Here is a 12,249-nt window from a genome sequence, read left to right on the forward strand (position 1 = left end):
TAAAACACATGAAGAACGGTCGCAGGAATTGAGTACGGCCGATCTAGAGAAAAGCAAGAGTAGGAGGGACACGTGAACGCCATTCCAGTATTTGGGGGGCTGCCCCAAAGAACGGGGGTGGTGGTGTTTAACTAATTTTTCAGAGCACCGGAAAGGCAGAACGAGAAACAACGGGATGGAAATGTATCAAACAGAGCATCAACCTGGACTTGAAGGAGAAACTTCCTAACAGTAGGACAATTAACCAGTAGGACTACTTGCTACTAGAATTTGTGAGTTTTTACTACAGTTTTTTAAGACAAGACTGGACAGCCACTTGTATATACTACATGAGGGGCTGCCCCAGAGAGGGGGGTGGTGATGGTCAGGCTGCTTTCCAAGACACCAGAAGGCCAAACAAGGACTCATGGAGGGAAACTGACCCAGGAGAGATTCAACCTGGAAATAAGGAGGGACTTTCTGACAGTGAGAGCGATCAGACAGTGGAACAGAAGTTGCTTGCGGGGGTTGTGGGAGCTCCAACCCTTGAGACTTTCAAGGGGAGATTGGACGGCCATCTGTCAGAAATGGTCTAGCCCCGGGATGGCAAACCTATGGCACGTGTGCCACAGATGGCACATGGAGCCATATCTGAAGGCACATGAGGCATTGCCCTGTGTCAGCTCCAGCATGCATGGGGGGTGGGGGCTGGCCAGCTTGTTTTCCGCATTCCAGAAGGCCGGGGGGGGGGGGATGTCGTTCTCACCTTGCCAAGCTTTAGGAAAGCCTCCGGAGCCTCTGAATAGTGAAAGAAAGACGCCAACGGGCCAACCAGAACTCCCATAAGCCCCTTTGGGCCTGTTTTTCACCATCTTCCAGAAACCTTCCTGAAGCCTGGGGTAAAAAGCAGCCCAATGGAGGCTTCAGTGAGGTGCAGGGGGAGGCAATGCAGGGGTGGGTGGGCATTGTGTTATGGGTGTGGGTACACACGTGCACCCTATCGAATACACACTCCCCTTTTTGGCACCCGAGCAAAAAAAGGTTTGCCATCCCAGGCCAAAGGTAGGCCAAGGGGGCTCCTCTGTGACATGTGGACTTCAACCCCCAGAAGTGCTGAGCTAGCACGGTGGGCTCAGGAATTCTGGGAATTGAAGTCCACTGGTCACAGAAGAGCCCACTTGGCCTAACCCTGGGCCTAGGGTCACGATGGCAAGCCTCTTTTGGTCCGTGTGTCAAGAGGGGTGTGTGCTAGCATGCATGCACATGCCCACACCGCTTCCCTCTCTCTCTCTCTCTCTCTCTCACACACACACACCTCCCCGTGCGCTGCCCCCCACCTGCACAGGCGCACAGGACTTTCTGAAGCCTGGTAGGTGAAAAAAAAATGCCCCAAGGGACAAACCGAAGTTTGGGAAAATGCAATTCCGGTTTGTGGTTGTGCTGTTTTTGCACTTTGGAGGGTTCAAGGAAGCTTCCCTAAAGCATCCGGAGTACATAAAACTGCACAACGGGCAAACAGTAAGTTGGGGAAAATGCACTTCCGGTTTGTCCATTGTGCTGTTTTTTTCACTCCGGAACTTCAGGGGAGATTCCCAAAGCGTCCAGAGGACGAAACAGCCTTCCCCAGGGCTGAAGACCAGCTGGCCTGGAGCTGAAACATGGCAAAGTCTTGCGGCCTTCCGATATAGCTCCACATGCCATCTGTGCCATAGGTTCACCCTGGTGGGTGTAGGCACTCCTGCTTGAGCAGGGAATTGGACTAGATGACCTACAAGGTCCCTTCCAACCCTAGTAACCTAATCTTGTTTGAAATGACCTAGTCTCCCACTTGAGCAGAGGGTTGGATTATAAGGCCTCTTAGGTCTCTTCCAGTTCTAGTCTAATTGTTATTAAGAGTAGCCTCTTGGCAGGCGGAAAGTGGAATTAGTGGCCTTGTTATACATCCCACCACAAGAGAAGGAATCTCCGGAGAAGAAAACTGCCAGTGGCATTCACACATAGTGACATAGAGTCGTTGTGGTAGGGAAGACAGGAGGCGGAAGGGCTGTTGGAGAGGTGGGCCGGGTGGAGTTGCTTTGAATAATTTGTAAAAATAAGAGGGGTGAAATTTGTATGCGTATATACATAGATACTGGTAAGTAGGTGGGTGGATGAAGACAGATATAAAAGATCAACAAACAAACAAATAAGTATATTATACACACACACACATATATACAGTATATACATATATATATATTGTATATTCATAGATAATATTATAGATGGTAGATATGATGGAGATGATAGATAGAAGATACAGATAGAAGATACATATAATATAAAGAGATTCAGAGCTGATCTGCTTTTCTCCCCCCTCCATTCCTGACTCTGACTGTGGGAAGGGAAGCTGTCCAAATTTACATGGATACTTGGAAGATGACCGTCTGTTATGCCATTGTGTTGGAGGAGCAAAACCTCATTAAAAAAACCTTGGTTCACCTGGCCCAGCTGGTAGCACCTCGCAAATCCCGATTACAGGAGAAGATGGTCAAGAGTTTTGAAGGCAGAAGAGGGCTTTGCGTCCCAACGGTAGATAAAATGGCAAAACTATCTTCTAGGACAGTGATGGTGAACCTATGGCACGACTTCGAGCCATTGCCCTAGTGAGCCATTGCCCTAGCTCAGCTCCAATGTGCATGAGTGTGCCGGCCAGCTGATTTTTGGCTCACACAGAGGGCCTAGGAGGGTGTTTTTGGCTTCCAGAGAGCCTCCAAGGGGATGGGGGAGGGTGTTTTTACACACACACCCCAGCTCCTAGAAAGCCTTTGGAGTCTGGGGGAGCAAAACATGAGCCTACTGAGCCCAATAAAACTTGGGAAACAGGCGGTTTCTAGCCTTCAGTGGCATTGAATTATGGGTGTGGGCATTGGTGCATGAGCGATAGCATGTGCCCACGCTCTTTGAGCACCCAAGGGGAAAGAAAGTTCGCCATCATTGTTCTAGGAGAAGGGAAATTCTGATTGCAAACTTTCACTGCCTTGTGGCTCTATCCATCGTTAGAAAAGGCTTCAGGAGTACATCTTGAGGCCAAATCTGGAGCCAGAATCCCAGAAGCCGTTTGTAACTGTGTACAACCGTGCTCTGATAACTAACTGACATTGTTAGCAGGGCCTGGCAAAAGCTTAGCATATTAAAATTTAATAGTATATTAAAAATGTTTAAACGTTCCAGAAATCATGATGTCTATCATTTATATATACTGTATATAATATACAGTATACATGTAAAATAGACCAGGGTGATCCGACAGAAAAAAACCATATAGCCCCTCCCTGGTACAAAGCTGAAGGGGTCAGATCCTGTGGCCTAGAAGCTACAGGATCAAATCCCAGTAAGGGTATGGCTAGGTGATGAGGCCAGAAGAAGGCCGAAATAGTGCTATCCTGGTCTCCCTTAATTTTAAAAATTCAGCAAAAACATGTGATATGTATCACATGTTTTATTATATATATATATAATATATATTCAAGTCCCAGTGAGAGTATGGCTACCTGATGAGGCCAAAATAAGGCCGAAATAGATCTATCCTAGTCTCCCTTAATTTTCAAATTCAGCAAAAAAGCATGTGACATATATATTTGGTAATTATTATATTAACTATATTCAAACTATAGTCAAAGCAGCACGAAGCTAACAACTTCAGCCTGATGATGGTGAATATGATTTCACCGAAACGTTGCATAGACACTCAAAATATTACATGGGGTAAAACCTGAACTCAGAACAATCTACATATATACACACACACACACACACACACACACATATACGATAGACACAGATACATACGTATATATATACATACACATACATATAAAATAAAACAATACTGTACTTTGTCACCAAGGCCAGCAATGTAACAAGCCCCTTACCTGCATCTTTGATTGCTCCTTGCCGGACTTGGCCAAATTCTCCCAGCACATCATTTTCAGGCAAGACGTGTTTGCCTCTTCAACCTGGAATAAGACAATTCATGAATAAGAATGGGATTTCAAACCAAAATTTTCATACTAAAAATGATTTGGGATCAAAATGATATTCATCCATTGTGTTCGAGGAGGACCTTACTTATTTATCCATTCATTCATTCAAATTTTATGCCGCCTGTCTCATACAGATAATATTAAAACCTCTAAAAACAATGACCTGGAGAAGGCCAGCTCTGTGGGACCTCATTGGCCACTGGGACTCTCAAAGGACCCATCCTAGATCTGAATCAAAGAAATATTCTTACTGAATCCTTTGTTCTGTACAAAGTTGAATGTGCTGACAACAAAATGAAATTGATGGTCAATCAGTGTTGCTTCCTAAGTGGACAGTTTGAATTCACAGAAGTTTGATTTACAGTACTTGGGGTTATTATATTCAGTTGTTTAAATGTACCTTTTATTTTTTTCAGCAGTATATGTCTTTGGAAAAAGTGGCCCCATTCAATGCCCTTTCTCGCTTTGTGAATCCCTGCACTTGTGAAATCAGTACTATGGTTGTTAAGTGAATCACCCTTGTAAATAGGAGGCCTTTGCCAATCCTGAATTTTGATCCTGTGAGGGGGGGGAGGGGAAGGGGGCAGAGGCTGCAAGGGTCCTTCAGTGTGAAAAAAACCACATCCTTAACAATGACAAAGGAGGAGGGTTAAGTGTGAAAACATGGTCAGTAAGTGTGAAAAAAACAGGAATGAAGTGGGGGGAAATGGTTCAATGTGAACAAGTGCTTCAACTCCTACCCTCAAAACGTTGCTACAGAGCTCTGCACACCAAGACAACTAGACACAAGAACAGTTTTCCCCCATCTCTGCTGAACAAATAATCCCCTCAACACTGTTCAACTATTTACTATCACTACAATTCCCCCCCATCATTCCTATCACCCATTTCCTCCCACATGACTGAATGACTGTAACTTGTTGCTTGTATCCTTAAAATTTATATTAATATTGTTTCCTGATTGCTTATTTGACCTCTATGACAATCATTAAGTCTTTTTACCTCATGATTCTTGACCAATGTCTCTTTTTCTTTTGTGGACACTGAGAGCATCTGCCCCTTGTGTGTCCAATCACACTCGGCCAAGAAAGAATCCTATTCTATTCCATTCTAAGTGTGTAAAAAACCGGTAGCCAAGTGTGGGGAAACCACAGTTCAGGGCTTGTGTGAAAAATGGCCCTTAGGTGTGGGGAAGGGTCTCAAAGGGTGGGGGGGAAACCCGGGTCCTTAAGTATGAAAAACCGTCCTGCGCCCCTGGTTTCAAGGCTGCTGGATCTTCAAACCGTCGCTCAGCGAACGGACGTAAGTCGAGCACCACTTCTGTGGGAATCTGACAGCCTGAAACGTTGCCATAAAACGGAACAAAATCAACCCCTTCTCCCCGACCCCCTATGAGAAGACAATAGTCTTCAGCTCGACCTAACGGATTTTCAGCTCAATGACGAAGCCTCGCTCCACTTACCAGCCACCGGAAGCTCCGGCCACCTGTCCCCGCCCCCCCTGGGGGGCGGCTCGCTCTCCACCGGCGTGCTCCGTCGCCTAGCAGCAGTCGGCCACGCCCACAGCTTCGCCTCCTCGCCTTACGCCGAAGTCGCGGGGACTTCGCCCCTCCCTCCAGTTCGCCCACTTTCCTTTCCGACGCGCGGCACGCCGGGAGCCGTAGTCTTGGTTGTCTTGTAATTGGGGGGGTGGGCGGTAAAGCAGCGACTTGTTTTCCGGTGACGTCAGATCGTAGACCTTTGAATGGAAGGTGGTGATAGGAGCAGAAAGCAGCTCCCTGGATCCGTCCTCTTTGCGTCGGGGCTCCCTAACCCCAAACGACCACGCGCGCCGCGAGAGATGACGGGAATCGCAGTCCCGGCACCCCGTGAGGAGGAAACAGTCCCTTCCCATTCGCAAACGTCAAGGCGCAGAGGCAAAGCATTCCGGGAATTGTAGTCAAGAAGGCAAATTGTAGTTCCCGGCGAAAATAAAAGGGGTGGGCCAAGAAGGCAGCTGCCTTCCTTCGACGCCATCCTGCCAACGCGAGACATGCCGGGAGTTGTAGTGCCGGCATTCTTTGGGCGGCGGAGGGGCAGGAGAAGAAAAGCAGCGCACCGGCCGGCCAGAGACCATCCTCCGGCGCCCCGCCTCCGCTCGCCCGGTGCCTCGCTCGCTGCAGAGCCCGCAGTGGAAAAGGAGGTTGGTGGGCCTCGTTTCGAGGCTGGGCTGGGCCGCAGGCGCCGCCATTGTGGCTTTGGATGGATGGCGGGGGGTCTGTCTGCACGGGGAGGGGGCGGGAAGGGAGGGGGAGGCCGGGCCTGGGTCTCCGGGCGAGGGGGGAGGCGTGGACGGCTCCCAGCTTCCCTGCCTCAAAAGAGGGACTGGGGGGCGCGTCTAGTGTGGGGTGGGGGGCCGGAATGAATGAGATGCCGCCTTATTTTGGGGAGGGGGCTTTCTGTTCTTTCTGGGGGGCTTTGCAGGCGGAGGAAGGGGCTCTGTCTGGGACGGGAGGGCGTCTGGCCTTTTGGTCTGGAGGGCGCTGCAGGATTAAAGGCTTCCATGAAGGGATTTGAGGCGGAGGGGATTTGGGGAGGGGGCTGCGAAAGGCGGGTTGGTGTGGGGGCGCCTTTGGGAAAGAGGTGGAGGGGCTGAGGAGGGGGGACTGTTTTGGGGGGAGGAGCTGATATTAGGTGGGCTCTCTGGAAGGAGTGGTCCTGTGTAAATTATTTGGGGGGGGGGTAGTGGGCTGACCTTTTCTTTCTGCGGGGAGGGGTTGCAGGCTGAGGCGGGGAGGGGGTGTTCTTTTGTGGGGGGTGATATTTTGTGGGGGTGGGGCTAGCTGGAAGTCGGAGGATACCCTCACCTATATTTTCTGGCTTCTTGAAGATGCTAAAAGGGGGGGGGGGGTTGGGTTTGCAAAAATGGGAAGGTGGGGGTGCATTTGGGGAAATGGGTCTGGGGGCCAAGGACAAAGACTGATATTGGGGGGGCTAACTAGAAGGTCACATAACTGTTTGGGGGTGTTGTACTCTGAAGGTGCTGGGATATGGTTGGAAAAATATTAGTTCAGTTTGCCTATATCAAACCTTGATGACGTTCCCTAGTTTGGTTGTGAGAGGTCTGTGAGAAAACCACCACACTTAGAGCCCTCGCAGGCCTCCTTTCCTTCCCCTCCTCCTTCTCCTCTCTGCAAACCTTCTTCCCTTCTACAACTGACTACCCAACTAGGAAAGGGGATAATTGGTTCAGTTTGCCTATATCTAACCCTGGTGACGTTCCATATTTGGGTTGTAAGATGTCTGTGAGAAAACCACCAGGCCCAGAGACAAACAAGGGCCTCACATTCCTCCTTTCCCTCCTCTTCCTCCCTACAAACTTTCCTCCCTTCTGCAACTGACCACCCAACCAGGAAAGGGGATAATTGGTTCAGTTTGCCTACATCTAACCCTGATGACCTAGTTTGGTCTATGAGAAAACCTCCCAGCCTTTAAAGCACCAAACAGCCTACATTTCCACCATGAGCTAGAGGTTCTCTCTTCCCTTAATTAATTAACTCATTTTATTATTTATTTATTTGATTTGTATGCCCCACCCCCCAAACTCCCAAAGGACTCTGGGTGGCTTAACAACAGGGAAAAAAGACATTTCAAAAATGGTTTCTGTCTCTTTTTTGGCAGACGTCTCATGACCCAATTAGATAGCACCATCAGTTTTCAAGGAGACTGGGGGTTGGGAAGGGGTGGGGGGAGGATTGTGGAGTGCTTGGGGCTGTCTTAGGGGGTGGTTTTCTTGCAGACATTGTGTGACCCAACTTGGGAACATTGTCAGGGGAGGAGGAGAAGGATTGTGGCGTCCTTTCACCCGGTTTTATTGCAAACATTTCTCAACCCAGCTGTGTAATATCATCAGTAATGAGAGGGTGGGGAGAGGAAGGGGAGGAGGTGCTCTTTTTGATGCTCTGTGCTTGCAGGTGTTTCATGACCCTACTTGGGAGCCGCTTCAGGGCTGGAAGGGACTATACTGTATATTGAAAAAAGCAAGCCCCCCTCTTTTGTAGCACTGATAAGGTTACCTAGTTGGGTCATGAAACACCTGCAAGCACAGAGCATCAAAAAGAACACCCTCCTCTTCCTCTCCCCACCCTCTCATTACTGATGATATTACACAGCTGGGTTGAGAAATGTTTGCTATAAAACCGGGAGAAAGGACCCCACAATCTTCCTCCTCCCCCCTCTCTCCCTCCTCCCCTGACAATGTTCCCAAGTTGGGTCACACAATGTCTGCAAGAAAGCCACCCCCAAGCACTCCACAATCCCCCCACCCCTTCCCAACCCCCAGTCTCCTTGAAAACTGATGGTGCTATCTAATTGGGTCATGAGACGTCTGCCAAAAAAGAGATAGAAACCATTTTTAAAATGTCTTTTTTATCTGTTGTTAAGCCCTTTGGGAGTTTGGGAGGGGGCATACAAATCAAATAAATAAATAATGAAATTGGTTAATTAATTAAGTGAAGAGAGAACCTCTATAACTCACGGTGGAAATGTAGGTTGTTTGGTGCTTTAAAGGCTGGGAGGTTTTCTCATAGACCAAACTAGGTCATCAGGGTTAGATGTAGGCAAACTGAACCAATTATCTCCTTTCCTGGTTGGGTGGTCAGTTGCAGAAGGGAGGAAAGTTTATAGGGAGGAAGAGGGGGGAAAGGAGGACTGTGAGGCCCTTGTTTGTCCCTGAGCCTGGTGGTTTTCTCTCAGACATCTCACAACCCAAGTATGGAACGTCAGCAGGGTTAGATATAGGCAAACTGAGCCAATTGTCTCCTTTCCTAGTTGGGTGGTCAGTTGCAGAAGGGAGGAAAGTTTGTAGGGGGAAAGGAGGACTGTGAGGCCCTTGTTTGTCCCTGAGCCTAGTTCCCTGATCCCGTGCTGCCTCCTTCTTCATCTCCTCCTCCTCCTCTTCCCCTCCTCTTCCTCCCCCCCCACCTTCTCCACAAACCCCTCTCCCTTCGAATCCTGAAGCCGTTCCCTAGTTGGGTCACATAACGTCTATCCGAAAACCTCCCAGGTTCAGGCAAGGATTCCACGCAGGGCGTCTGGCCAAGGGTCAGTTTCCTCTCCCTCAGATTGAGAGAGAAATTCCCACGGGCTCTTCTCACTGGATCGCTCCGCAGTCTTTCCTGCGCCCAGTTTTTAGTTTTAAGAAATGCGTGAGGGGCACTGTTTCAAATTGTGCGTAAGGCGTTGGCGAAAGCCAGACGCCTGTCGAAATCCGAGCTAGTGAATAAAGCCAAACAACCAACCCACGACACAAGCTCAGCGCATATCCCAGCGTTGAAATATTTCCTCATTTATTCCAGCAGGGGTTTCTTTGCGTCCATCAATCCATATATCAAGACACACACACACATTATTTATTTATTATTTGATCTCAGTTGTTGCACCCTCCTGTGAAATGGGCCTCTGTATGGCCTAGGAAAAGATTCATCATATTTTAATGCCACACACCCCATGGTGTGATTGTGTAGCTTGCCTGTTTTTTAATGATAGCGGGTTTCTTAACTTTGTCTTTTAACATTAGATTTGTATTTTACAGTGTTCCCTCAATTTTCGCGGGGGATGCATCCGAGACGCCCACGAAAGTTGAATTTCCGCGAAGTAGAGATGCGGAAGTAAATACACTATTTTTGGCTATGAACAGTATCACAAACCTTCCCTTAACACTTTAAACCCCTCAATTACAATTTCCCATTCCCTTAGCAACCATTTAGATCATTACTCACCATGTTTATTTATTAAAGTTTATTAAAAAATATATTTATTAAAGTCGGATGAAAGTTTGGCGATGACATATGACGTCATCGGGCAGGAAAAACCGTGGTATAGGGAAAAAACCCGCAAAGTATTTTTTAATTAATATTTTTGAAAAACCGTGGTATAGACTTTTCGCGAAGTTCGAACCCGCGAAAATATTGCTATTGTTGTTGTGAGCCGCTCCGAGTCCTCGGAGAGGGGCAGCATACAAATCTAATAAATTATTATTATTATTATTTTCGTTAAGCGAATCGAGCTTCTGCGTGGACTGTGCTACATCGGAAGGTCACATTAACCCCGATCACATTTGCAGAATTTTGACCACAAGGGACAGTGGGACAGACGTAAGCGTGAACAAACGTCCTTTGTTCAAAGAGGACTGTTGAAAATCGAGGACTTCCTGCACACTCTAGGACAGTGAAGGCAAACCTGGGGCACAGCGGGGGGGGGGGGGGCATATCCGCTGGCACGTGAGCTGTTGCCCTGGCTCAGCTCCAGTGTGCGTGTGTGTGCCGGCCAGCTGATTTTTGGCTCGCACGGGACAGCAAAGGGCTCTGCTCACTTTTTCCTACCGGTACGGGATCTCGAGGATGGTGCGGGGTCGCACGCAACCGACACGCGTGAGATTTCTGTGCATGCGTCCAAAGTGATCGCTCGCGTGGGGACACGGGTGTGAATTCAGTAATTTTTGCCCCTGCTTTTGCTTCTGCGCACCCAGGAAGGTGGGGTCCAGCACTGCTCTGGGAGGGCGTTTTTGGCTTCCAGAGGGCCTCCAGGGGGATGGGGAGGGCATTTTTACCCTCCCCTGGCTCCAGGGAAGCCTTTGGAGTCTCGGCAGGGCAAAACACGAGTCTGCTGGGCCCCCAAGAAGTTGGGAAATGGGCCATTTTCAGCCTCCGGGGGTAGGGAATCTGTTTTTCACTCTTCCCAGGCATTGCATTATGGGTGTGGGCATGACATGCTTTTTTGGCACCCATAGAGAAAAAGGTTCACCATCACTGGTCTAGGCCAGTGATGGCGAACCTATGGCATGGGTGGCACAGGTGGCATGGGGAGCCATATCTGCTGGCACGCGAGCCGTTGCCCTAGCTCAGCTCCAATGTGCCTGTGTGTGCCGGCCGGCTGGTTTTTGGCTCACACAGAGGCTCTGGGAGGGCGTTTTTGGCTCCCAGAGAGCCTCCAAGGGGGTGGGGAGAGCATTTTTATCCTCCCCCGGCTCCAGGGAAGCCTTTGGAGCCTGGGGAGGGCAAAACACGAGCCAACTGGGCCAATCAAAATTTGTGAAACAGGCCGTTTCCAGCCTCCGGGGGGCAGGGGGAGCTGTTTTCGCCCTTCCCAGGGATTGAATTATGGGTGTGGACACTCAGGCATGTGCGATAGTGCACACCCACACTCTTTCGGCACCCGAGGGGAAAAAGGTTCGCCATCACTGGTCTGGGATATTGTTACTTCAAACAGTCACTAAATGAATTGTCGTAAATTGAGGACAACCACCAGTGGATACGTGGGCACTTGGGCGTCGTCTCTCACTCTTCCTTGGTTTAAAAACCTTTCTCGGAGAATCGGCCCACAATTGTTTTGCTTCCCTGACTGAAAATTTTTTCTCCTTTTTTACCTCAGGAATTGGACCACTTTGGTCTGCCAGAGATGTTCTCCCTGAACTCATGTAGAAGAGGTAAGAGTCCGTTCGAGCCAGGATCAAGGGGGTTGGGGGTGTAAAAAAAACCCCTTGCCCCGACAAGACCTTCTAAGAAGATACTTCGGAGGTCATCTAGTCCAGCCCTCTCCTCAATCAGGCGGCCGATACCGTTTCCAGAGAAATGGCTGCCCCCATCTCCCCCTCCCCCCATCTTTCACAGAAGGGGCAGGAATTATATACCGGCAGCTCAACCTTCAATTCCTAGCGCCTTAGCAATAGCATTTAGACTTACACACCGCTTCCCAATGCTTTGTACAGAGAATAATAGCATAACAATGGCATTTAGACTTATATACTGCTTTGCAGTGCTTTCCAGCTCTCTTTAAGTGGTTTACAGAGAGTCAGCCTCTTGCCCCCAACAATCTGGGTCCTCCTTTTACCGACCTTGGAAGGACGGAAGGCTGAGTCGACCTTGAGCCTACTGAGATTTGATCTGCCAAACTGCTGGCAGCTGGTAATCAGCAGTAGCAGCTTGCAGTATTGCACTCTAACCACTGCGCTACCAAGGGTCTCACAAGTTTTTCTGCCTCCTTCCCCCTCCCCTTTTCTTTCACTTCACAACCCACCCACCCTTCCAACCCTGATGATATTCCCTAGTTTGGTACCGAAACATCCACAGGGAGCACCCCACTCTGTCATACGTTTGAGTGGTTACTAAATGAAATGTTGGGGTGGTGGGTATTTATCTCTGTTTATATACAGTTGCTTTATGTCGGCAGTGTTAGAGGGGGCCTGGTTTTCTCCCTTGTGAGTTCCT

General features: G+C 48.9%; 2 protein-coding genes across 6 annotated transcripts in view; one reads left to right on the forward strand and one right to left on the reverse strand.

Annotated features, from left to right (window-relative positions):
* The window catches only part of LOC139175852 (KAT8 regulatory NSL complex subunit 1-like), a 31,547-nt gene extending 25,894 nt beyond the window's left edge, over nt 1-5,653 (reverse strand). For 2 of the 4 annotated variants that reach the window (XM_070767183.1, XM_070767184.1), the window contains exons 1-2: nt 5,467-5,539; nt 3,894-3,977 (exon numbers count right to left, since the gene is read on the reverse strand). The gene's annotated coding sequence lies outside the window, so the exon portion shown is untranslated. Of the gene's footprint in view, nt 1-3,893; nt 3,982-5,466 lie in introns of those variants that run through there. The other 2 variants (XM_070767185.1, XM_070767182.1) reach the window with 2 other exon arrangements.
* A 339-nt stretch (nt 5,654-5,992) lies between these two features.
* DHX30 (DExH-box helicase 30) overlaps nt 5,993-12,249 on the forward strand; it is a 49,373-nt gene continuing 43,116 nt past the window's right edge. Inside the window, exons 1-3 of one of the 2 annotated variants that reach the window (XM_070767175.1) lie at nt 6,012-6,185; nt 10,041-10,137; nt 11,414-11,468. In XM_070767175.1, coding sequence (XP_070623276.1) covers nt 11,441-11,468 — 28 coding nt within the window. In that variant the 5' untranslated portion in view covers nt 6,012-6,185; nt 10,041-10,137; nt 11,414-11,440. Of the gene's footprint in view, nt 6,186-10,040; nt 10,138-11,413; nt 11,469-12,249 lie in introns of both variants that reach the window. The other variant, XM_070767174.1, reaches the window with a different exon arrangement.

The sequence above is a fragment of the Erythrolamprus reginae genome, chromosome Z, assembly GCF_031021105.1.
Source record: "Erythrolamprus reginae isolate rEryReg1 chromosome Z, rEryReg1.hap1, whole genome shotgun sequence".
Lineage (NCBI taxonomy): Eukaryota > Metazoa > Chordata > Lepidosauria > Squamata > Dipsadidae > Erythrolamprus > Erythrolamprus reginae.